Genomic DNA, 26386 nt, shown 5'->3' on the forward strand with positions numbered 1-26386 from the left:
TATTATTTAGTTAGAGCCTATATTTCTGACACGAAAACATATTTCATGATTTTTTTTAACAAAAAATATTTTTCTAAGAACTTAGTTTGGAACCTAGATATTTACTAAGAATATATTTTAAATTATTTTTTGTGAATTTTAAAAATCGATTATATGAATATTGAGAATGATTGAAAACAAACACTAAAAAAAATTTATTTAAAAAAATAAAATAAAATTTGAGACCATCCCAAATCCCTAAACATACTTTTATATGAAAATGCTCCCCATAAGAATCTTAGGCATGTTTAGTAATTGTTTTAAAACATATAATAAAAAGCATACTTTTATAACAATTTTCTATTTTCTATAATAAAAAGCATTTGATAACTAGAAAATAAAAATAATTTTTCATTCTTGAAATAGATTTAAAAAAAAAATTAAAACAAATAATAAAGTATTTTCCCTTGTTTTTTAGGGTTATTTTAATTAAAAATAAAGTATTACAAATGAAAGCTATTTTAAAAAAAATTTAAAAGTTATTCTCAAAAATTATTTTTGAAAGTAATTTATAAACAAAACCTTGCATTTTGTGAAAGTTTGTAGATCTTGAGTATAAAATACTTAGGTGGTGTTTGTTTTTTTGGTTTTTAGTTGAAAACTATTTAGTTTTAGAATTTAGGTTGTTTGTTTTTTTTACTTTTTCATGACTTATTATAAACTTTTTACTAAATAGAAAAAATCAAAATATGTGACTTTTTCTAAATAAAAAAAATAACACAATGACTTTTTTTTTTTTTTTTTACTTTTTAATACTTAATAGAAATAAAATACTACAAAAACAAACAACCTAATATTTAATACTATTAAGTATTAAGGTTCTATTTAGAATTAAGTAAAAAAACAAATACCACCTTAGTAGTAGGGCTATACTGAGAAGGAGTGAATGAATGTATTTTAAAGATTTTAACACAAGACTTGACATTATTAATCATTTGAGAATGTAAGATATGAAAACCAATTAAATACACTTATGATTTTTAAGTGAAAAACCTCTACATAACATATAGAGATAAAAAAATCATGGGATGAAAGACCCCACATTTGTAGTGCACTAAATATGAAGAAAAGTTACATAAATTTAAACACAACGAATAATAACTTAAAGTTTTAAGTGCATCGAATAATTGAAAAACACTTTCGATAGACATATATAAGAGATAATTTAGAGTGCGTTTGATAGTAATTATAGGAAGTGTTTATAACATTTTTAATACTTGAAGAATGAAAATTTCCAAGTATTAAAAAAAAAATAGAAGCACTTTCTAGAATCACTGTTAATCACACTTTTAGTGAACTTAAAATTAATTTAAACATCATATTTTATCAAAACAATAATTTAGAAACTTAAAAATTTTAGAAAATTTTTGAAAGATTTTATATTTTAATTAAAAAATATTTGGAAAAATTTCCCTTTAAAAATTTAAATTCTTTTCTAAATTCCTTAAAAGATTTAAAAAGATTATCTTTTTTAATCTCTCAATTTAAAATTATTTCTAAATTAATTTTATTATTTAAAAAGAATTTTCTTTTTAAACTTCTTTTTAATTTAATTTATTTCTAATTTTCGTAAGTTCATCTTATCTAGCTTATCTCATTATTTTCAAATAATTCAACCATTTTTAGTTTAATTTAGACTTGATTTTATATCAATTTTAAATCTTTAAAAGAGTGTAAATCACAGTAAAACACGTGGAGTCCTAAACCAAGACTGATAGGGCAAACCTAATGGCCTAACACTTTGTTTTTAGGGTTATGTTTAATTTTTAGAAATTATTTTTATTTTTTATTTATAATAATTTTTAGTTTTTCTTTTTTATTTTTTTCCTCAAAATCTTCCGGAACCAAACATGGTGTTAGTTTCCTTTCTCTCTTCCCTCCTGTTTCCTTCTCTCTCTCACGTTTCACAAGTTTCACTAAAATTAGGCTCTCAGGTGGTTGAAAATTGAACTCAAACTCAAAGTCTAATCACATTCCTGGACTGAATCATTGTCGTTAGCATTTGTTCTCTTGATTAGAAATTGTAATCAAACTCAACGTCTAATTACATTTGACGAATCATTCTCAAGATATTTAATTTTAAATACTCAAAAGAAAAGTTGGTGGGGCATAAAAAACAAGAAGCATAAAATAGAAACAAAATTCAAATCAGATATTGAGAGGGACAAGGATTCCATGCAAGTTGCAACAAGGGTGGTTTATCCTTATAGATATGCATGGGTAGTTCCCACAATTCTCATTCCAAATTTTCTCTCCTCATTCTCTCAACATGGTTCATCAAGCTGAAGCTTCCGCTTCGTGAGTTTTGATTCTCGAGTTTCTTTGTTATTTGCTTTTGAATTTGGGAAGCGAAGTTGAGTTTATTTGATTTTGTTTTGATGGTTTCAGGCAAGCCTCGGCCAAGAAAGACTTCTCCACGACGATTTTGGAGCGGAAGAAGGCTCCCAATCGTCTCATTGTCGACGAAGCAACCATCGATGATAACTCCTCTGTCTCTATGCACTCCACAACCATAGAGACATTGAAGATTTTCCGCGGGGATACTATTCTCATCAAGGTATTCCTTTTGGCGTGTTTTTGTCTTTTTTTTTTTTTTTTGGAAAGGGTTTTAGGAAGATTTGAGAATCGGGTTAATGGCAACGACTTGGGTTTTTCAATGTTTTATTTTGTCATCCATGACTGCATGATTATGCTCCTTTATGTTTGTCAAGAAGAAAGGAATCTGAATTTTTTTTTTCTGAGTACTGTTTTATTAGAAATTACAGATTTATTATGGGGTCTGAATCTTGATAACTCTGTTTGACTTATTTCACTATTTGGTTTACAGGGCAAGAAGAGGAAGGACACAGTCTGCATTGCCATTACTGATGACACATGTGAGCCGGCAAAGATCAGGATGAACAAGGTTGTTAGGTCAAATCTGAGGGTTAAGCTTGGAGACGTCGTATCTGTGCACGATTGCATGGATATTATGTATGGGGAGCGTGTCCACATACTGCCAATGGATGACACCATAGAAGGTGTCACTGGAAATCTATATGATGCATACCTGAAACGTGAGTTTCTTACTGGTTTCATGTGTGTTTTCTTTTAACTTCATCTGTTTTTATGCTTGTTTGTTGGTTTTTAACCGAGACCATCATCTGGGGTTTAGATTCATTCCAATTCTTTCCTAGTAACTTAAGTTTCTGTTCTTTTTTCCTTGTATCTTTTTTGGGGTTTCAGAATGATAATGTTTTAAATTTGCTTATACATGTTGACTGATAATGTTAAATTTGCAGCTTATTTCTCGGATAATTTCCGCCCTGTGAGGAAAGGAGATCTCTTCCTTGTGAGGGGAGGGATGAGAAGTGTAGAGTTCAAGGTTGTTGAAACCCACCCAGGGGAGTACTGTGTGGTTGATCCAGACACTGAAATCTTCTTTGAAGGGAAGCCGGTGAGGAGGGAGGATGAAGAAAGGTTGGATGAGGTTGGTTATGATGATGTTGGTGGTTTTCGGAAACAAATGGCTCAAATACGTGAGTTAGTCGAGCTGCCATTGAGGCATCCTCAAATTTTTAAATCAATTGGTGTGAAGCCACCCAAAGGAATTCTACTTTATGGACCCCCAGGTTCTGGAAAAACTTTAATAGCCAGGGCTGTTGCTAATGAAACTGGTGCCTTCTTCTTCTGTATTAATGGACCTGAGATTATGTCAAAATTGGCTGGAGAGAGTGAAGGAAATCTCAGGAAGGCATTCGAGGAAGCTGAGAAGAATGCCCCATCCATAGTCTTTATTGATGAGATTGATTCAATTGCACCTAAACGGGAGAAAACACATGGCCAAGTTGAAAAGCGTATTGTTTCACAGCTTTTGACTCTCATGGATGGACTGAAATCCCGGGCTCATGTTATTGTTATTGGAGCTACTAATCGCCCAAACAGCATTGACCCAACTTTGAGAAGGTTTGGTCGGTTTGACAGAGAAATAGACATTGGTGTTCCAGATGAAGTTGGCCGTCTTGAAGTTCTTCGCATTCATACCAAGAACATGAAGCTCTCTGATGATGTAAGTTAAACTCCCTGAACATTTATTTTTTGAAATTTGTTTTCTAGAGTATAAATCAATTGCTTTTGGATTAGAGTAGGATGGGTAACTGGATTTGATAAACTAGTTCAAAAAGAAAAAAGAACAATAGTTGCAGCATTTTGAGTTTTGAGAGCATTTCATGGATTTGATTTTCACTTCAAATCAGGTATGAGTATCCAATCTTTTTTCAAGTACAGAACATGGATTTATATGAGAAGTTGAATTTTGGGTCAAGCCTCCTCCATTTGAAGCCCTACTGTTTTCTATTGCTCACTCTTTTCCCATCTTTGAGCTGATTGGAAATAATTGTTTTCAACTGCACAGGTTGATTTGGAAAGGATTGCAAAAGATACTCACGGCTATGTTGGTGCTGATCTTGCTGCTCTCTGCACTGAAGCTGCACTTCAGTCTATTAGAGAAAAGATGGATGTGATAGACTTGGAAGATGAAGCTATTGATGCTGAAGTACTCAATTCCATGGCTGTTACTGATAAGCACTTCAATACTGCACTGGGAACAACCAACCCATCTGCTTTGCGGGAAACGGTGAGTGAATTTCTGGGAATTTTATATCATATAATGAGAGACACGTTTGTTTGGTAGTTAATGTTTTCAATGAACAGGTTGTTGAAGTGCCAAATGTCAGCTGGGAAGACATTGGTGGTCTTGAGTATGTCAAGCGGGAGCTTCAGGAGGTAACAATTTTTCCTGGATTGACTGTTAGCTAATTTCTTCTTATAGTTTAAGCTTGCAGCTAATTTCTTGTGTATGTTTTGCCTTTTCCTTTCAATACAAAGACTGTTCAATATCCTGTGGAGCATCCAGAGAAGTTTGAGCAATTTGGTATGTCGCCTTCCAGAGGGGTACTTTTCTATGGCCCACCAGGATGTGGGAAAACTCTACTGGCTAAGGCAATTGCAAATGAGTGTCAAGCAAACTTTATCAGTGTCAAGGGGCCTGAACTGCTCACAATGTGGTTTGGTGAGAGTGAAGCCAATGTTCGAGAAATTTTTGACAAGGCTCGACAGTCAGCACCATGTGTCCTTTTCTTCGACGAGCTTGACTCCATTGCTACTCAGGTTGTTTCTTTGTTGCATCAAGACTTGCTTTTGATTTCCCTTTTTACTCCTTAAACTAGTTAGTCTTGATCTTTTACTTTATTTTCTAGCTTTAGAAAAATAGCCATTTGAAGTTTGAACAATAGTTTGATATGGTAAGATTTGAAAATGGCTTGAAATTGAACTGAAAGGCCTAAAACCCCTGTTAATTCACGGGTGTTCTTTTAGAACTGGGGTTGAAGTAATGCCACCCTTTTAATACGTTGACCTGAGCAGCCGGGTAATGTCGTTTCTCATCCTTGCAGAGGGGGAGCAATCTTGGGGATGCAGGTGGTGCTGATCGGGTCCTGAACCAACTCTTGATTGAGATGGATGGCATGTCAGCAAAAAAGACTGTTTTCATAATTGGGGCTACAAACAGACCTGACATAATTGACCCAGCACTTTTGCGGCCAGGACGTCTTGATCAGTTGATTTATATTCCCCTGCCAGATGAAGACTCTCGGCATCAGATTTTTAAGGCCTGCTTAAGAAAATCTCCAGTTTCTAAGCATGTGGATTTGAGGGCCCTCGCCAAGTACACTCAAGGCTTTAGTGGAGCCGATATTACGGAAATATGCCAGCGAGCATGCAAGTATGCCATAAGAGAGAACATTGAGAAGGTATGATCCTCCACCTTGTATTTGACTCATCTTTCTGTTTTTTCCTTGTCTCTCTATATGAGGGCTATGGAATTATTTATCTCTGAATGCATATGGCATCTAGACTTTCAGCTTGGCCTTCACAGAAATATCTGAAGTTGGATACTCTGTTTCCATTAAGCTACATTCTTTTACTCTTCCTTTCTCCGTTTTATGCCCTCAATTTTAAGAATCATTCACATGTTTGGTTGTGCATGACCACAAAATTTTTGTCAGCTTTTTTTTTTTCATTGTCTCCTGGAGTTGCATGATTTAGTCAGTCTTCAAATGGGCATTGGAACTCCTGCAGTTGCTCTGTTCTCTTTTTTATTTAAATCACTCGGATCATCTGAAGATGGACTTTCTTATCATTGCAGGACATAGAGAAGAAGAGGGGGAGAGAGGAAAATCCTAAGGCTATGGATGAGGACCTTGAGGAAGAGGTTGCAGAGATTACGGCCTCTCACTTTGAGGAGTCAATGAAGTATGCTCGCAGGAGTGTGAGTGATGCTGACATACGCAAATACCAGGCATTTGCTCAGCAGTCTAGGGGTTTTGGATCACAATTCCGGTTTTCCGAGGCAGGACCAGGTGGCTCTGGTTCTAACCCATTAGGAACTTCTACTAGTGGGCCGGAAGAAGATGATCTTTATAGTTAGATATTTTAGAAGAACTTACAATTAGTCATAATCAACTGTTGTGTTAAGCCATTATTTTATTTTATTTTATTTTTTCTTTTAATAACTTTATGGTTGCATTATATTAACAGAGTCTAACAAATTCAGCACTATTTAAGAAGTTTGGTTGCTGGATGGGAATGTAAGTTGTAATAGACGAACCATTTTTATAGGATTCAGTCTTGTTTTTTATTCAAGCAATTGTTAAGTTTCTCTTCAAGTGGGTGGTAATGCAATGACTTGGTGATGGAGAATGGCAAATAAAGCATTGAGCCAAGGCAACTTATGATTCAGAAACAGGCTTATGTGCTGTTACACTTCAGCATATATCATATATAATCAAACAAAAGTATAATAAGCTCACGGATGAAAATGAACTTTTACACAACTTCTCTCCAACAAGATGGGAAGTTTATAATATCCCTTCCCCAATTTGGTCTCATCCCTCATAAACACGGAAATCATAGACAAAAGTTGTCTCACCTCGATTCTTCTGAATACCAGAACATCATCTATACCCCTCCTTTCTCCGTGCTTGCTCAAGGTTTGATCAGGCGCCTGGTAGAACACCCTGGTGAGACAAGGGGCCGATAGTTTATGAACCGGCTTGGAGCTGAAGAATGCCTGAAGCCTTTTGGTTTGCAATTCTTTACTTGTTTTCCATGGAAAACATGTTTCTTGTGATCCAACAGGGGCTTCATCTTCACGAAGTCTCTATGGTACTCTCTGACTAGAGGCCTTGAGGTTGAGGGGGCAGAAGCTCTTGAAGAGAGACCTCGGCCACCGGCCATGGCCAGGTCTAGAAAAGATAGCACGAGGAGAGGGATGAGCAGAATGCATAGAACGTTCGACATCAGAGTGTTTCTGTGTGGGAGAGAGGTGGAGTAGAGAGGTTTATAAGAGGTTTTAATGGGGCGGGTTAAAAAGAAAAGGTGATGAAGGGGGCTTTAAATAGGCTCGTGAATAAGTTGTGGAAGCAGATATGACACAGCTCATTGCTAGTCAGCATTACTTGGGATGTTGGTGAAGTGGGGGCTCTTTTCACAGAGGTGGATGTGAGGGGATGCCCGTGAGTTTCTCTTCCTCCACAAATGCCCAAACCCTCTCCATTGGGTCTCTAAATCTAAACACCACTGATTTTTACAATATCGATCTCAGGATTTTGAACATTCAAATCTGGACCCAGAACCCAATTATATTAGAAAAGGATCCCTTTTGAGGAAATTCTCTAAACTCCCATAACTTGGTAATGTAATCTCAATCAGTATATACAACACCCCAAGTTCAAAACCCCACTTGAATCTCCCACAAAAGTCAACCTTAATGACGGTTTGGTGCCAAATGGGACATTAGGCCACATATCACAAGCAACCGTCACCACTCACCACCACCCTTCCATCTTTATTATTCCTCCAACTAACAAACGCCCCCATAGGCAAAAAGAAATCAAGCCTGCAGTTGGTTTAATTCATGAATGAATTTAAAAGTTGATGGGCAAAGCCACAACAACAATGCCTTAATTGCCTCACAATGGGCAGCACTGCTGCTGCTGCCGCCCATGTAGATGTACCTGATACCACATTTCCCCCTTTTGCTTCCCATGGGACAACCCTATGCTACAGTGGTTCATCCTTAAATAAAAGGAAAATGATTTTTTAAATAAAACAAAATAAAATAAAGTTAAAAATTTATATATTTTAAAATTATTTAATTTTAATTTATTAATTTTAATTTTTCTCTATTTGCTTGCATTTTTCTGTTACCAAAAATGCCTAATAGTGTTTATCAACGGCATAATGGCAATTTGGATATTAATTGTATAAAGAAGGGCGGATTCCAAGCTCACATCACGGATAAGAGATCTACCATGGGAGTTATTGTTACCTTACCTGTGAATTGGACAAAGATATTCCAAATGGAGCTTGCACTGCACACTCTACCATTAAAGAGTAAGATAAACAAACCCCAATCTCTTCGTAGAGTTACATTTTTTTTTCTTCTTTATTTCTAAGATGGGCATAAGTACTGAGACTTTGAATGGGGTTGATGGGAATGTTACGTGGTTATGGGAAAAAAATGAGAGTCATTAATGGAAATACCCAGTTCAGATTGGGGCTTTTATGGGGTTTGGTCATATGGGTATCCTTTTGAGGGTCCTTTATACTTGGTTGTTCATAAGCATCTACGCATTTCAGGGCCCTTTAGAATTGGTTGTTCACATGCGTATATGCTTTCCAGGATCGTTGAGAATTGGTTGTTGACACGCGTATATGCATTTCAAGATCATTTAGAATTGGTTGTTCACACGCATCTACGTGTTTCAGAGTGATACGGAATTAGTTGTTGCTATGCAGGGTGTTTTAGAACTGGGGGCATGGGGATTTGGTGAAACCACCATACCTAATGATTGTTGGATTTATGGTGGAAGATTTCGGTTATAATGGTTCTTTAGGTTATGTGGAGCTAGTGGGTATATCCAATTTCAAAACACACTGGAAATTCAAGGGTTGTGGTGAGTATTGAAGGGAACCCTAGAAATGGGGAGACAACCAGAATTTATTGTTGATTGAATAATTTGATGGGAGAGTGATTCCTCGGATTAATGGCTTTAGATGGTTCTGTGGGTGAGGGGAAAATAATTTCCTAGTGGGGTGTAGTGTTTGTTTGTCTTTGTTAATGAGGAATGGTTTTTGGAGGGGCTTTCTATGATTAAGGAGTCAATTTGATTTCACGCATTTTGGCATTTTGGATTTTGGAAGCAAATTACCTTGTACACAAATGGGGGCTTGGACTCTACATGTCCGCTCATTCTAATTGTACTAGAGTTGGATTTGGATTCTTTTATGAGGCTAAGTACAGATACAAAAACCTGGGTTGATGTGGTTGGAATGAGCTCCAATTCCCCAATCTAGTTTGGGAATACTGAACATGCTTTAAAGGTTTTCTTTTCCCTTATTAGAATACATTATTCAAGTTTACCATTTGAAACTGAGAGATGCCATTCTTATTAAAATAGAACTTATGTAAATCTAATTGTAAGTTTGATATGAGATCCTTGTTATTTGACTGTTAGAGGGATGTGAGGCATAGTTGAAGCCATATCAGAGTGGAGAACTGGGCAGGAGTTAACTTCCTTTGAAAATTTGAATTTGTTATTCATGGGAAACACTCAAGCCATTTGCATTACTAATTGGTTTCTGGGTTAGCCATATGAATGGCACACCTGACAATTATGAGCCACTAGATGTTATTACCATTGACAAATTGGCCAATTTGATTTAGCAAACTCTAAAACTAAATTGGCTTATGTAAAGCTGGGGACTTAACATATTTATTAAATTTTCTTACTTATGTTGTACAGGTCAGTCTAGATATGTTATGGAATACTCTATTTTAAGAATCTCTGGATTGAAAACATTAGTCAAGGAACCTGTTTTGCAAATGTTCCTAATAGCAAGACCTCACAATCAAATTAAAGTTCAGTATGATCTCTACTAAGGGCTCCTATAACAATATATACACTGTCATGCCATGGAAATAACGCAAAATAGATAATGCCTATTTCCAAATGCACGCTCTACTATGTTTCTAACTCTAAAGATGCTTGGGTGGCGGAGTTGTGGCAGCATTCTAATGTGGGGGGTGGCTGGAATCCTAACTTCCCGAGGCCTCTAAATGATTGGGAGATTGTTATTGTGGAACGCTTTTTGGCAAGACTTCAAGATAAAGCGGTAGAAGAGGGTAAAGAGGATAAAGTGTGTTGGGTTGAAACGAAGAGTGAGACTTTCTCTGTTAAGTCACTTCATGCTAGCTTAAAGACAGGAAGGGTAGTGCAATTCCCTTCTGGTGTTGTGTGGAATGTGTGGGTTCCTCCGAAGGTGAGCTTTTTTGCATGGGAGGCGACTTGGGGAAAAGTTTTGACTCTTGACCAGTTTCAAAGAAGGGGGTGGTCTTTGGCCAACCATTGTTTCCTATGTTCTCATGAGGAGTCAATCGATCACATTCTTTTGCATTGTGACAAGGTAAAGGTGTTGTGGGAGCTATTATTCTCTCTCTTCAGAGTTTATTAGCTGATGCAGTCTATAGTTAGAGAGACCTTGTTAGGCTGACATGGTTCCTTTGTTGGAGGAAAGCAGAAAAAAGTTTGGAGGGCGGCTCCTTTATGTCTCTTTTGGACTATTTGGAAAGAGAGAAATGGAAGATCTTTTGAGAATGTGGAACTCTCAATCCAAAGGTTGAAATACTTGTTTTTGTGTAAATTGTTAACTATGACCAAACTGTTCATAGGTGAAAGATTGATGTCCATAGTAGGTTTTATTGATTGGTTGGGATCGGTTTGAGGGAGGGAGTAGCTTTTTGTTTTCTCTTCCTTTTTTTTGGTGCTTTTTGGCTGCTGTTGTTTACGTCGTGTGTACTTTGGTGTGCCCTTTTTGGTGCTTTTTAATATAAATCTTATTTACTGATAAACAAAATAGTTCTAAAAATCAAAGCATTTGTAAACCAGAACCCTTATCTTTGTTCTTTTTGTGGTACATTATTAGCTAAGAACTTTATGCCTTAAACAATCTTTTTATATCATCCTCTCTTTATTTACCTGTTAAAAAATAATAAAAAAAGATATTCATTATCAAAATTACCTGCTGTTTATTTAATAAGCCATCTAATGCTATCTCAGTGCTTATTGGCACAAGAGTGCTAGTATGGAGTTAAGAACAGAGAGCAGATTGCTGGTTGCTGGAGAAAGGTGAAGATGACATAACACGTCAAGGGAGGATGTTAGATTGTTTAGTCCCCTCTCTGGGAATAATATTTTCATTTGTAATATAGGAAGAATATGTACTGCATATATTTCTGGGTCATGCATTTCCCCTGCTATAGTGGACAGGGGAAATTGAGTAATTGTAGAAATAAGCACTGCCTTTATCACATTCCTAAATTTTAATAACGCTTAGTTTTGGGGAATCCATAACATTTTACCTGTTTAAAGATCTTTTTTGCATAGAAATTTCTTTCGGAAATTCTGGAGTTGCTTTCTCTAAGTGGTCTGCTGTAATTAATTTGTAACAGGACTGTTACACTTCTAATCTAGCAAGCTATCATATTGTGTCTATATAACAGATTTTGTGGTTTGGGGTTATTTCCAAGGCTTCCACTCAATGTATTCTACTTTGTGTTTCATAACTACTCAGAAATTGATTTTGGCATGCATTACATCCGAGAGTTCACAAATTTGTTTGTAGTATTTCAATCTCTTTCAAGTTGCTGATCTTTTCATCAAGTTCCCAGTTTGAAACTAATAACTTTGTTCTCTTGGTCTCTGGCTGATGCACATGTTCGACAAAATTGTATTTGAATCATGGAAGTAACTGTTAATTGCACTTTGCAATATCTTCCCTGACTGATACTTTTAGATTTTAGTATATGTAGCTAATTAGTTTGATTTTTGTAATTGATGCCATGACTTATTCTCATTCCAATTGAATCTAGGGATGGCATAAATATGTTGTTTAATGTTTACTTAGATAACATATCTCTCACCTTGATTATGTTGGTGAATCTGTTGGTAGAAACCGGCAATTAGAAAGCTAAAGTTTTTGTTTTTTTACAATTCATTGACACTAAAATGTTTTTCAGTGTCTATGTATCCTTGCTGTGCATAGAGACTCCACGATTGAGGAAATGTGGGACCAAGATTCGGGCCAAGGAGATTGGAATCTTGTTTTTGTGAGGGACTTCAATGACTGGGAGTTGGATATGGTTGGTGATTTGCTCCATACTTTGAGGGGTCATAGGCCTTCACTGGGGGATGACTCTGTTAAATGGAGGCAAGGAAGAAATGGTTTTTTCAGGGTTAAAGATGCTTACAGGCTGTTGGAAAAGCCTAATGATACAGTGTTTCCCGCAAAGAAAATATGGGTGGATAGGGTGCCAACTAAAGTCTGCTTTTTTGCTTGGGAGGCCACGTGGGAGAAGGTGCTCACTCTGGATAAGCTCCAGATAAGAGGGGTGCAACTTCCAAATTGTTGTTTTTTGTGTGAATGTGAAGAAGAGAATGTAAATCATATTCTTTTACACTGTATAGTGACTAGAGTCCTTTGGGATATTATTTTTGGGTTGATAGATATTAAGTGGATCCTCCCAGAAACTGTAAAGGAGACTCTAATCTCCTGGAGGGGCTCATTTGTAGGGAAGAAAAGGAAAAAGATTTGGAAATCCATTCCGTTGTGTATTTTTTGGACGGTTTGGAAGGAGAGGAATAGATTAGCCTTTAGGGGGGGTGAGTTGAATATTCAGAGATTAAAGAATTCTTTTGTTTGTAACTTGTGGAATTGGGCCAAAGTGTATTTAGGTGAGGAGTCTTTCTCCCTTATAGGTTTCTTGGAGTGGATAGCTTCCACTTGAGGGGAGGTAGTTCTTTTTGGTCCTTTTTCTTTTTTGAGGCTGTAGCCGTCTTGTATACTCCCTGTATGCTTTGTGGCGTTTAGCCTTTTCTAATGCATATCTTGCTTACTTATATAAAAAAAAAATGATTTTCTATTGTGTGAGATACCAAACACAATGTGGTTGAATTGCTATAACTGATCTTACTTTTGATGCTGTGAAGCAAGTAGGGACTTCAAGCCTCATATTCATAATGCGTTTGATCCAGATCCTAGTTCTTTAACTGATGTGAAGTTACAAGCACAACGAAGAAAAATATGTAGAGTATCTTATGCACTACCAGAAACAGCCGCTTCTGTAGCAATTGCTGCCACAGTCGTGGGTGCTGCAGCTACACTTCTTGTAAGAAGAAGTAGACCTTCTGAAGCAACTGAGGTATGTAACTAATCTACAAACATGTAACTGAAAACATCATGTCTAAAAGGAAAATCTTAACATATCTGCAACTTAGGTAAAGAAGAATGTGCGATGTATCCTCTATAAAATGAGTTGTAATTAGAAAATGTCTTATTGTAAGATATGTTAATGCAAAATTTCTCCTACTGAATGGTGACAAACTGTTGTTTTCCCTATTTTTATTTGTTTTGGATTCATAAAAAGTCATTGTTCTCTGAGCATCTGCACCAAAGAGCTTTATATACCTTATTTTGTGTTTAATGAGCATTAAAGCATTGAATTGTGTTTAATGTGACATGGAAAATCACCTAATGTTTATCTTATATAAACTTGGTGATGTTATCTGATATCAAGGATCAGCTCTGTCAAAAATGGTTGGATAAAGGAACTTATGTTTGTTGCATTTTTTAACAGTTACAATGAAAAATGGATTTTGAGTTTCTGTGTGTGTGTATTTGGTGTCCAACATATAATATATACAGAACTCTCTGTTTTGACATAAGTGGCATGCCAACATGCATTCTAGGCAGCATCCAAAATTCCCCTTTGATACCCCTTTTTCTGTATGATCACTTATAGCTCATTTTCTATTTCTGAGATGTCTTTCTAATTGCATACTTTCTTAGGAAACAGATTCCTTTAAAAATTTGTGAAGATTGTGGTGGTTCTGGCATATGTTCTGAATGCAATGGTGAAGGATTTGTGCTTAAGAAACTGTCAGAGGCAAGTGCTGAGAAGGCAAGATTGACTGCAAAGAATATGGCTACTCGATACACTGCAGGGTACATTTGCCCTTACCTTAGTTTCTCTACCCTGTATAACTTTGGGCTGCATTAATGTTCTAAATTCGTCGCTGCATTGTAACAGGCTTCCGAAGAAATGGAGTTACTGTACTAAGTGCTCTTCTGCCCGTTCCTGTAGCACTTGTGGTGGCAGTGGGAAGTTGAGTTCATAGTTTTGTTGTTATCATGTCTTTCTTCTAATTGAGATTTTTGCTCCTGATTTCATCCCCACATCATTATCAAAGAATGTAACCAACTTGCAGTCGCAGAAGATCAAAAGCGAGTTCAAGCTTCATTTTATGCTATATCTTGTAATATTGCTGCCTCAACTTTGCAATATCGCAAAAGTAAAATGTTACCAAAATCATTTTAGCGTCCAACATTTGGCCAATCTTCTTCCCGTCGATCTGTAAAAGCACATGTTCCCATCAAAACTAGATAACCAATATCTTGATTATAGCCGAATAACCAGGTCAAAAAATATCAAACAGGGCATGGCATCATCAGCTTCTGATGAATGGCTATCATAATCACCTTCATTGGCATTCCACCTTCTCATAGGTTTACATTTACATTTTATTCACAACTGATCACAACACAAAATGAACTGATCTGATGTGTACTGCTTGATAGCATGTTTGAACTTTTAAAATAATTGAGACAAGTTGATATCTAAGCAAGCATGCAGCTTCACATATCACGTATCTCCAATGGCACTCTAGAAAGTGAGAGTTGCTAACCATGGTAAATACATGTAAAGTGGCTATCTCTTTCTTCATCTGCAGTGCCTACAGAGGGGATGTTTCCATTTTGTTTTTGCATAGCAACAGAACAAGTCATGAACTGTGACTGTGCTGCAATGGATCCCCTGCAAACAATTGTAGTTCTTCATAGCCCTATCATATAGGTTTGCATCTCAGGGTCAATAAGAGTAAAAATGAAGTGTAATTTTGCATATAGGTATGATACTAGTTTTTTGATACTATGCACAGGTCAAGTAATTTATCTAGTATTTTCTTCGTTTCACACAATCAAAGCCAAGTCAATTTTTCCTGCCAAGGCAGGAAATTCCAAATTTCTGTTATATTTATAATAGAATGATCTTTATGGATAATTCCTAGTTGGGTGGAAGGCCACTAGTGGATTCATATATCCATGAGGCTCCACTAGTAATCAAATACTGGAAAGGAAACCTATTTTTCTCAAAAGTTTCGGAGATTTATGATTAATTTCCACCTTGTACAACTGATATTTCAAGAAAGAATGATGGAAAGCAGAGAAAAACAGAGGAAAAAAAATAATGAAAGTGCAGATGAGTACAAGACCTTTTCTTACTACAGGGTTCCACTTGCACACCATGATTTTGATCTTGCCTTGGCACTAAACATGGGGTGTGGAATTCTGTGAGTTGGTGGCGCTGCCACAACCAAAAACCCGGCTGTGTGGAGCTGGAGACTAACCTGATATTTTGAGTGCATTTGGTAGTGTTTCCTTTAAAATGTAATTGAAAGAATCGTATATCAAGTATTTCTTCAAAAAGCATTATAAATTATTTTTAAAATTTTATCAAACGTTTGATTTTTCAAAAACACTGGGTACAGTATACATATTCTATCAAATTTGAAGAACAAAAAATTCTGCAGGATCAGTAAGCTATTTAGCCAATAGTTAGTCTAATTCTTTCTGTATCAGCTACCAAATGATAACCCAATTCCATGTTGCCCAAGGCACTCTGGCTGCAGAGTTGTAGTCAGCAGAAATCTGGACTGATGTGTTGAGAGCACAAAGTGGATGTGGGTTCTTTCATTCCCATTTTCAGGATCTACTCCTTTCAAACACCAAATAGAACACATAAATGCAGCTCTATGGGACAACATTCTGCTTGTGCTTTTCTGGAGTCATTGCTGCAGCCTCTTGATTTTAATTAATGAATTATTTTATTTTTATGGAATTCCACCAAGTTGGCTTGGAATTTTGTAAAGCGGGCTCAGCTTTGGAACTGCTCATGCCTCGATGGTTTTCAGTTCTTTGAGCTACATGCTTTTTCCCATTTTCTTTTCCAGCCATATGCCTATTTGATAGTCACAAGGTCACTGGCCTAATTGAGGACACCCCAGGGTTCTTAAACTCATCAACTGCTTTATGGTTTTACACTGATGAACCAGCTTGAATCAACTCATGAGTTACTTAAGAGAGAAGTGTTTCTCCCTGTTCTTGGTTTTCATTCTGATCTATTCTACCTAGCTTGTGTTTGCACCCCGCTTTCCCTCTCCACCCATTCCCCATCAAGTAGGATGAGCGATCTAGAAAACCCCAGTGGCATCAGCACCATATGCATACTCTCCCCCATTTGATTGAAAATGGTTGATCTACCCAGTCAAATGTTCATCATCCCATTGGAAATCCTATGTGCTGTAGCGCACGTCTCCAGAAGAGGTCAGAGTTACTTGCCTGTATCTTACACCGAGCTAGGCCACATTTCCCCAACATCCAAGAAAGCCATCAATACTTCTCCATCATATATATCAGAAAAAGTTGGATTGCCTCTGCCCATGATTCAGTTTTAAGTAGTATTCACAATGTTGAGATATGATGCTTCAAAGGCCTCTTGTTTATTATCTGTTCAAAAGTGAGGTTTGATGATTGCCACCACAACTTGGGTGGCCTTAAATACATCACTTATAGTGATTATATGCTCCAACTAAGCTACATATATTTATATGCTTGTTTGTTTATTACTATATTTTTATATATATATCTTATTATACTTAATTTGTTCACAACCAAAAATAGGCCAACTTCTCCGGATACCCAGGAAATAATTGAGAATCTTCATAATATTAAATAAAATATTTTCAATTCCACGCAATCATAGAAGGCCTTGTATCCTGGCAAGTTGCAAGCCCAGATGTACTTGGATCCGGCCAGATCAATTATAATACTTTAATATATATATATATATATATGGTAGAATCCCTCGGAATATGCATACCATTTACGCATTCATCCCCATCTGAAATCTGAAATCTGAATCTAGTCTTCACGACCAAAGAACACAGAATCCTCTATATGGATATATCAGCAAGATTAAGATTCATACAAAAGAACACCAGTTAAAATGAAAAAGGTGAAAGTAAAATACAGAAGATTCTAAAGGGGAAAGACGTATCACAAGTGCACAGCCTCTGATTTTTATTGGGTTTCACTTGCATGCACGTTGATCTAGACCTGTGAGCTAAACATGGGATGGTGTAGAGTTGGGAGGGGTTGGTGCTGAGGCAACGCGTTGGCCACGCTCTGACCGGCTGTTCTCCGCGAACTTGAGACTTCCCTGGTGCATACCCTTCTGCTTCTCCTCCTCATTCCACTCGGACTCGTAATAGTGTTCTTCAGTACCTTTTACCACGTCCTTTGAAGGTGGGAGGAACATGCTTCCCCACTGTGGGAAGTGCACCAATGTCACGGGAAGAGTGCAAGCGACAATCATGGCCCCCATTAAGGAGAGGCCTGTTGCTGTGGAGAATTTTGAGGAGCTGAAGAACACCAACTGGGTCAGTCCGGAGCCAAAGTTCCCACCTGCACCGGTTAGGCCAGATATTATGCCCAAAGATCGTCGAGAAATGAAAGGAACGATGCCAAAAGTTGCTCCACATGCGGCTTGAGCTCCAACGGAGAAGAGCATCATGGCCAAGATTGCAATGGGAAGTGAATTGGCAAGGCCGAGCCAGATGCAGAATACCCCTCCAAGAGTTTGGAGGATCCAAAGGGTCCATAGCCTGCCCCTCATGCCGAATCTTCGGCCTGCTAAGTCTGAACTGTATCCACCAAAGGGGCGGGCCACGAGGTTGGCCATGCCGAAGGTGGCGGCAATGATTCCGGCAGTGTGTAGCTTGAGATTGAACCTGTTACATATAGAACGTCATATAGTTAGTTCAATTCTTTTACTTTTTAATTTAGCTTTTTGCCCCTCTTTCTGGCCTTTGCTTTCATATCAACCAGCATGTTTTAACATCAGGAGTGGTTGAGGTCCATACCCAAACCCATGAACTCGGGAGAAACGTGTGAGGAGGAGACGTACCTATCATAGAAATATTCTGCAATTACGTTATCAATGGACAACTCTACACCCATGGAGTAGCCATAGAGCAGGACAAAGATCCATGTTCTATAGTTCGTGATGGCATACCAGAAAACCTGAACAAAAACAACTTATTAGCTTGAAACTTATCAGATCATCACCAATAAAAAGTTCATGATCTCATGAGAGGGTTAAAAAACTGACCTTAGAGAACTTATCTCTGGACACATCTCCCTTTTTCTGCAGGGTGCTGAGGTTCCCATCAGGTAGGTCTTGGCCAAGAGTTAAGACTAAGATCCCCGTGATCACATGAAGCCACCCTGGAATGAAGAATGCAATCCTCCAGGCAGTAAATGGAGTGGAACCAACTCTGCAGATTACCTCATACAGTATTGGCATTATGAGCTGAGTTGCTCCACCACCCATGTTTCCCCACCCAGCGGCGGTTCCATTGACAAGACCAATGATCTTACCATTAAACATGGTGCTCATCCAGTACTGGCAAGACACAAAGGTGGCCAGGGAGAATCCGATCATGAACCGAACAGCTATGTAGCCTCCTGCTGATGACACAAAGGACATGCAGAAGACGGTTGGGGCGGTTAGCATGATAAGGAAAGCACACCCATACCGTGGCCCCAACAGGTCACAAACTGCACCCATTACTAGCCTGGAGAAAATGCTTCCTGAAACAGAAGCCACTCCAGCGTTTCCAATGTCTCCTTTCTTAAGGTTGAGGTTGTCGCGTATGATGGGGACAAGAGGAGCAGCGGCAAAAGTGGAAACAAAACAAGTGAAGAAGGAGATCCAAGAGAGGTGAAAGGTTCTCATATGAGGATTGGCAAGGGAAAGGATCTTGAAAACCTTCGCCTTATGCTCAGAATCGACCGGTAAAGCAAAGTTAGCAGAGGTGTCAGTTGGGACGATTGGGGAAGCCACTGAAAAGGCAAAGGTTTGTTCTCGGCCTGTGACTCCATGCATGGAGCTTCCTGGGGACCCTTCAATGTTACTCATTCTTTCTCTGGAAAGTGGTGTTCCTTCCCTGTCTTGGTATGAAGGAAGCTAGAGAAGTGATGCCGAGGGAGGTAGAACATGGTGGAGGGATACTTATACGAGGCATCCGTTGACATTGTAAAAGCCCCAAAAGAGCCAATGGAGATTCCCAATGGTTGCAGCACTTGGAGGAACTCAAATAAACAAATACAGAATCCCGTTTGCCGCATCTTCATATCAACAGGGAAAGTCTCATCGTATATCCCAAAGGATCACATAGCCTTACTAGGAGGGTCCAGCAGCTAATGAATTACCACAAAAGGCAGGAACCACCCTCAGTTTTGTAATATTATATATGTATTATTTAATAAAACTTTGCCATTTCTTTTCTGCCAATATCAGCATCTGATTCTTGTCGGGTTCTTAATTTTCTTTTTAACTAAACAACTTTTTAGAAAAATAATGCAATTTAGCTTGAGGGTAACAACGTGGTTAGACCTATTGGAATGCGGTCATCTGCTGTACATATGCAAATCCATAGTGTTGCTGCATTCAACCAGGGGTACTTTTTGGCTGACTTGCTTGTATACATCCTTTGAAGTTTGTCCCGAGGGCTATAAAATTAATTCCTTCTGTGGTCCATTTCACTTCTGGGAACATCATATTTTAGCTTTAGGCTGGGATTATGGGGATCCATCTAGGAGTCTTAGCACACAGTAGAGAAAAAATACATCAGTTGTCATTGCTGTCGACTGGAATTTTAATAGGTTCGCTATGATTTTGAAAATTAAAGGCAGCAGTGAACATTTTTAACATTGAGAGAGATGCATATCTCATGGATGCTGTCCCACTCAACCAGTGGCATAGAATGGGAATACCCAATAAGAACCAAAATTGGAAATTTATGTAATTTTTTTAATTGGTGCGGGCAATTTCCAACTTCTAGCAACCCAAGTAGGCTGCATTTAAATCCATTAGAACTAACATTCATCCACATTGATTAGACCAGCCACAATCCAACTTCTACTCATTTTTCCTACCCTTTAGGTGAAAATACTGAATTTAACTTGCAGCCAAATCATATAGTTCCAATGCAGTAACAAATCATTCTCAATGGCATCAAGTCAGAAAAAACACACGCACTTCCTAACAATGACGAAATCAAAATAAGTTGCATATATCCAAATGCCAATACCCCAAACCATTCTTATGGACCCTTAATTTTTTTCATGGCTAAATTCGATGTCTTGCAACTTGCAAGTCAATCAAGAGCCACTGAGTTAGATAACCCAATTCCTCTCTCCCTTTCAGACCGAAAAACTTTTCAACTTCTCAAACAAACGGTTACATCATAGGCATCTGTCCACACTAGAACTCTGGCCCCACATTCTCCTACCACTTCTCAAGGTCAAACAATACATATCTTAATTTCCTACTACACAAACTAACTTTTGTAACGTAGTTTGCTTGCAGGTTTGATGGAGACACAAATCATATCATATGCCTTCCTTACCCTTTCACGAGCTTTGAAAGTTTCCTGAGAGAATTATTTTTCAAGACATCGTGGACATGATACTTGTCCTTTAGTTGGATTTTGGTGGAAATCCAAGGCAGGAAACTGTAGTTGAAGGCCTGTTTACATTGTTTAAGAGCTCAAAATTAGGGGGATACTATTTTTATATGGTCTCATCTCATAAGGGCTCCTTTATTTTATTTTATTTTTATAAGAACTCCATTATAAGACCTTGTACTTGATCAGATTGCTTAGTAGGACAAGGATAAGAGGAGAATGTTTAGGGATTATATCTGCCATTTTTTTAGGGATAAGTACTCGTACATCTGATTTATTTTTTTTATTTAAATAAAAGGTGCCAAAAATTAAACAAAAACATGATTTTAAAATTTGCCAGACAAGGTACGAAAAGTCGTACAGTTTGGTGGAATTGAGTTGGGGAAAAAAAAAAGTTCTTGTCACATTAAGTCGGCCCAACTGATCAAATAAGCTATAGAGTTAGAACATCTAAAGAAATTTATTCTTAATTTTGTTTTGATCTTCTAAGAAAAGATTGAAGTTGTGTCCTTAGTAGAAACAAAAATATCTAAAGACTCAAATGGTCTTGAAAGAAACCCAGACATTCACTGCCTTCAACTTTTGCGGACTATAGTTCAAATAGTGAAAAGAGATATCAAATCCAAAAACAACTGGTTTTCTTTTTCCAGCCGAAAGTTTAGAGGAATGATGAGAGTTTGTCCACAACCCATCTAGAAGAACATCCTTCTAATTAGAAAGTGCTCTGCATCTAGGCTAGCCACACACCCATTCATCTCATGCTACTCAGTGATATGATTAATACAAGCCTGAGAAATGACACCATGCGGCCTGTTCTGGTGGCCTTCAATCTTAGCTAATAAACAACAAAGCATACGCAGGGAAGGTTTTATATATATTAAGCAAGTCAACGTACCAAACCTATTAACAACAGCCTCATTATAAACAACGCATAAACTGCGTCCCCCTGACCATTATTATAAACTCATCAGACCAGCACCGTACATTTCTATCTTTTCACACAATGACAATGACTAATATGATCTTTCATTTCAGATTGCGGTATTGATGACAGCCTAGCAAAGAGGATAATGAAAAAATGAGCTGTGGATATATGATCACAAACCAATGAATATAGAGTCCTCGTGAGGATTAGACTTTGCAAACGCATTAATTCCTCTTCTGCCTATGGGTTGGAAGGATAAACTCTGATATAAGCAAACAGGTATGCTTGAATAGAATATTATCTTCATGCAAAATATTTTTAAGGAAAATATGAATAATTAAAGCTAATTAAATGGATGTGGGATCTACAAAATCTAAGTTCATAGGCAACTTAAGGCAATGAACATTCTTCAATTTTCCTATTTGGGTTATGCAACCACTCTCCCTGTCGAAACAACAGACAGATAAGGAAACCCTAATGAAGGTGTATATTGCATGCACATTTCGGTGCTGGTACTTGTGTTAGAAAAATTTCCTACTTTATAAAAAACATACAAATTTTAGTACATATAACAAATAATAAATCAAAATCATGGAAAATAAAAATAAATGGAGATAAGAAAAGTTGACCCAATTTGGTGAGGCACGTGAGAACACGTTCTCCTAAAACCACTATTGCCTTCCTATATATGGATATTGACGATCAATAGCAATTCCAAAATACAACCCTAATTAGTTCACAACAGTATCTCCTCTACAAGCACATCCATAGGAAGATTATGAAGAACTCATCCATGATCGAGTTGCCCAAAAATTATGAAGGTTAAGGGTAAAAAGACTCACAGAAACTATGAGATAAAGGAAAAGAAAAACGATTTTTAAATATTTTAGAATAATTTCAAAGGTAAAAGGGTAGTTGTTTTTATTAAGAGATGACTGTTAGGTATATAATGGATAAAAGTATTAAGACTCATAAATCCTCAACCGTTAGAAATATTTATGGTTATTGAATTACATGTTTTAAGTTAGGATTTTGTAACCTTGAAAATAATTGACTTGAACTTTACAAATAAAATAAAGAAAATAACTAGTAAAAGAAAAAACTTGGGCAATTTTATATCACACAATAAAGATAGGTGTCTTTCAAGCGTGAACCTATACCTAGTCATTTTGACCATTTCAATTTGAGAATCCATAATGAACCATATATATCTTGAATTAGGTCCTTGAACTAAACTTCTACATGTTGCACACGTAATATTGATATGAACTTGGTTCTAAGCGAGATAATGCTATTAATGGTCATGTGCTAGTATCTTGATTCTCATGAGAGTTAATAGGGAATAACACAATTCCATAGTTGCAACCTAACGACAACTCTCACTTAGGTGAGTCCGTCAAAGGTACATGTGACTTGTACCTCACACAACACTTTCTACCTCGGGTTCATTTAGGATAAAACCTTTTCTAATGTCACGTTGATAGCACTATCATCATAGGGATGAAGAAAAAACTCTCTCCTCAAAGTTAGTGTTACTTATGAGTCACATAGTGTGGATTGTTTCTATCCATTAAACCATTTTCATAGGATCTCTAATCATAAAGGTTAGGTTATCTTCGGAGGTGACTCCCTTGTGGGCTTAACCCATTCTCCTCGATGACTATGGATTATCTTATTTGCTAGTCCTGAGAGAACCACTCCTTAATAGAATGGTTCTTTGCCTCATCTTATACACTTATGGATTTGTCATAGGTAATCACATCTTCTTCCACTTTCTTTCTTCCCATCATTGTAGCACTATAACTTTCCGCATAATCAAGAACAAATTAGTAGGACATCACATATAAAAATGATTATAAAGTATTTAGTATTCTCCAATTTCTATAAATATATTGACATTACAAACAAGTATATCTGTTATTATATTTCCAAATGCAACCCCCAAATTTGGCATTTAAGTCATAATAAATATTTTTCTTATAGGAACAACATCACCTGAAAAAGAGAATCTTGGTTTCATTCCATACAATAAGTTGAAATGCATTTATCTTTTTTAATACTAGATATATTTTCTTAAAGTTATTCGTTTAGAAAATATATAATTTTTCAAAAGTTAATAAACATGTTTTTAGTTACATATCTCTTTTTCTCTACTTTCAATACCACAAATAATTCTCATATCACCATATAAATATTTTTCCAAGTATATTTTGTAGTTCAAAATTACCTCAATAAATCAATGTAAGGATGACCATAATGTATTCCTATTAAGTCGAGTCCAATAAACAAGTATATATGAAGATTTAAAATTTAAATAAAATTTTCTCATTACTTTATTAGAAAATAGAAAATTTTCAAATGCTTTTCCTTTTTGTTGTTTATACTTATTTTTCTGCTAATATCAATCAATCACTAAATTGTCTTTTCCTTTAAAAAAAAAAAAAAAAAACCTTTTTGCCTTCTAGATCCTAATTTATTTATAAAATAAATATTTCATTGGTTATATAATATTACCTTCTATATAGGTACTTCCATAGTAGAAATTTTGTTAGGTGGTTATTGCTATTAACAAAATAAAATCCAAATTGGAACCATTATTATTTAATATGGGAGAACATAACTATTGGAGCTGAAACTCCAAAACTTTTGTCCTCCGTTTGTCTCGCACTTTTACCTGCAATCCAAGGTTCACCCGGTGTTGCCCCTGGTTGCTATTCCTGATCGGCAACATTCCTTCCTTCCTGCAAAAGAAAGATTACCCGGATATGTTTCCGGGCAATCTCCTCCGATGCCTAAGTTAGTTACTTGTTGGCATATAATTCTTAGATGAAAAACTCCCCATCAAGACCTACCTCTTTTCCAGTTTGAATGCCTTTTATTTACCTTGCTCGCAACTGTCTCTGTAGAATTGTTAGGGAGATTGCTGCACGTCAGGAACTGTTCCCATTGCTTGAATTTAATAACTTATAATTTATAAATTAAATAAAATATTAAAACTATAAAATTTTTAAATAACTCCTAAATGTTTGAATCTATCAAAACAAATTTTAATTCAATGCGAACAAAATTATCAAATCTTTGAGTTTCAAAAAAACCTATTAAAATTTTAGATTATATATATACTTAGAAGATAAGATCCTTTAAAGACTGTTTATAATATACATATAATTTTTATCACCAAAACTCAATTGGTTTTCTTTTATACCTTTATTATAGAATTTTTTTTTTTTAGCCTAGAAATTTATAAACTTTGTAAAATAATTTAACTAATGACTTTAATCTCTTATTAACAATTTTCAGAAAATGAATTATAAATTCAACAATTATAATGCAGTCCAAGCAAAACAGATATAATTGTAGCATCATACTTTTACTGTCCAATAATTTCATAATAATCTTACAAAAATAAACAAATAAACTATCTACAATATTTGAAAATTTTAAAAAATGTCAAGGTATAATTAATTTTTAGATTTCAAGAAAATTTTTATTTCCTTTTGCACACATTTTTATACCACTAGAAAGCAGTTATAGCTATCAGAGAATGATGTTAATTTTCTTTCAATAATATTGATTTATTTAAATAATAATAATAATATTCATGTCAAATGGAAGAAAAGATGATTTTTGAAAAGGTAAGAAAGAAAAAGGTGTGTAAGGATGGAGCCAAGTCCTCAAGTGTAAGGAGTGTGGATTGTAGTACCTGACAAGAGTCAAGCATCATTTTTTCTCAAGGATTAAATAATTACAAAGATTTAGTGGATGTAATCGTTGGGATTGAGTTTTTAAAAGCAAGACATGATATAACAAAATTAGTTTTTACTGTTTTATCTTTATTTGCATTTACTTTTATTTGATCATTTTGACATGTATCACTTGCATTATATATGGCTTGGGTTACATTAGAGTTGTAGGAAAGATTTAAGTTATGAGTTCCTTACAAGTTAATGACTTATACATGACCAATTTGTAGACTTAGATAATACATTTGAAGTTGTAGTATATTACCTTTTAATTGAAATAATGATTTGTCTTATTCATCAGAATGAGTTTCCCATGGTAAATGCACTAGTGTGTATGATTGCACATTGAACAAGACCTATGATGAATCATGACATTAGCCATCAAGGAGTCATGATTTACCAAGCTACAATGTTGTATGAACTCTCAAGCTTAAAAGAATATTAATTAAGTTAGTGTCAAGGTCTTTAGTGACTTTGACTTATGGTTAAGACTTTAAGGTAGTCATATATTCCTTACAAATTGAGTAATTATTGATTAAGGAATGTGACAAACATGTATTCTCAAGATAGACATCCTGACATCTCATGGGATTGAGACACTGTTTTTCCTTAAGTAATCCTAAGGAGTTGTGACAAAAAAGTTGTGGTGTTGTAATAATTCCTTTAATAGAATTTGACATATTTTTTTATGAGTTAGAATATGTTATTTGATCATATAATAAGAAAATTTGAGACTTAAGAATTGTAAATATAATTTTGAGAAGTTGATAGCATTTACCTTGTTAGATTATAAACATCAATTAATAGAAAGTCCGCATGTAGTGGATAATATGTCACACTGGAGGAATTGATTAAATTTAATTTAATTTATTGTAGTCTTGATATAATGACATAAGATACCAAAGTGCAATTGGACTTACTTTAATGAAGGATTG

At 36.0% G+C, this 26386-nt stretch overlaps 3 protein-coding genes across 5 annotated transcripts; 2 read left to right on the forward strand and 1 right to left on the reverse strand.

The window, feature by feature from the left end:
• Positions 1 to 2308: 2308 nt before the first annotated feature.
• On the forward strand, positions 2309 to 6505 carry LOC117916884 (cell division cycle protein 48 homolog). Its single transcript, XM_034833093.1, has 9 exons — positions 2309 to 2337; positions 2428 to 2596; positions 2867 to 3095; positions 3321 to 4087; positions 4433 to 4654; positions 4732 to 4803; positions 4906 to 5187; positions 5472 to 5828; positions 6224 to 6505. Exons 1-9 carry the CDS (start codon positions 2309 to 2311, stop codon positions 6503 to 6505), a joined length of 2409 nt encoding a protein of 802 aa, XP_034688984.1.
• A 1870-nt stretch (positions 6506 to 8375) lies between these two features.
• On the forward strand, positions 8376 to 14530 carry LOC117916833. 3 transcript variants are annotated; one of them, XM_034833019.1, is made up of 4 exons: positions 8376 to 8472; positions 13128 to 13339; positions 13994 to 14142; positions 14228 to 14530. In XM_034833019.1, exons 1-4 carry the CDS (start codon positions 8391 to 8393, stop codon positions 14313 to 14315), a joined length of 531 nt encoding a protein of 176 aa, XP_034688910.1. In that variant the 5' UTR covers positions 8376 to 8390; the 3' UTR covers positions 14316 to 14530. The 3 variants fall into 3 exon arrangements, with proteins under 3 accessions (XP_034688910.1, XP_034688912.1, XP_034688911.1); XM_034833021.1 differs by having other exon boundaries at positions 13173 to 13339; XM_034833020.1 differs by lacking the exon at positions 8376 to 8472 and adding an exon at positions 8479 to 10757 and having other exon boundaries at positions 13173 to 13339.
• Positions 14531 to 17170: 2640 nt separating this feature from the next.
• On the reverse strand, positions 17171 to 19276 carry LOC117915562 (high affinity nitrate transporter 2.4-like). The gene is made up of 3 exons (XM_034831144.1): positions 18425 to 19276; positions 18221 to 18336; positions 17171 to 18044 (listed from the first exon to the last, which is right to left on the reverse strand). The coding sequence occupies exons 1-3, from the start codon at positions 19232 to 19234 to the stop codon at positions 17378 to 17380; spliced, it is 1593 nt and encodes a 530-aa protein (XP_034687035.1). The 5' UTR covers positions 19235 to 19276; the 3' UTR covers positions 17171 to 17377.
• Positions 19277 to 26386: the final 7110 nt, after the last annotated feature.

This window comes from Vitis riparia, chromosome 6 (genome assembly GCF_004353265.1).
Source record: "Vitis riparia cultivar Riparia Gloire de Montpellier isolate 1030 chromosome 6, EGFV_Vit.rip_1.0, whole genome shotgun sequence".
NCBI classification, from domain to species: Eukaryota; Viridiplantae; Streptophyta; class Magnoliopsida; order Vitales; family Vitaceae; genus Vitis; species Vitis riparia.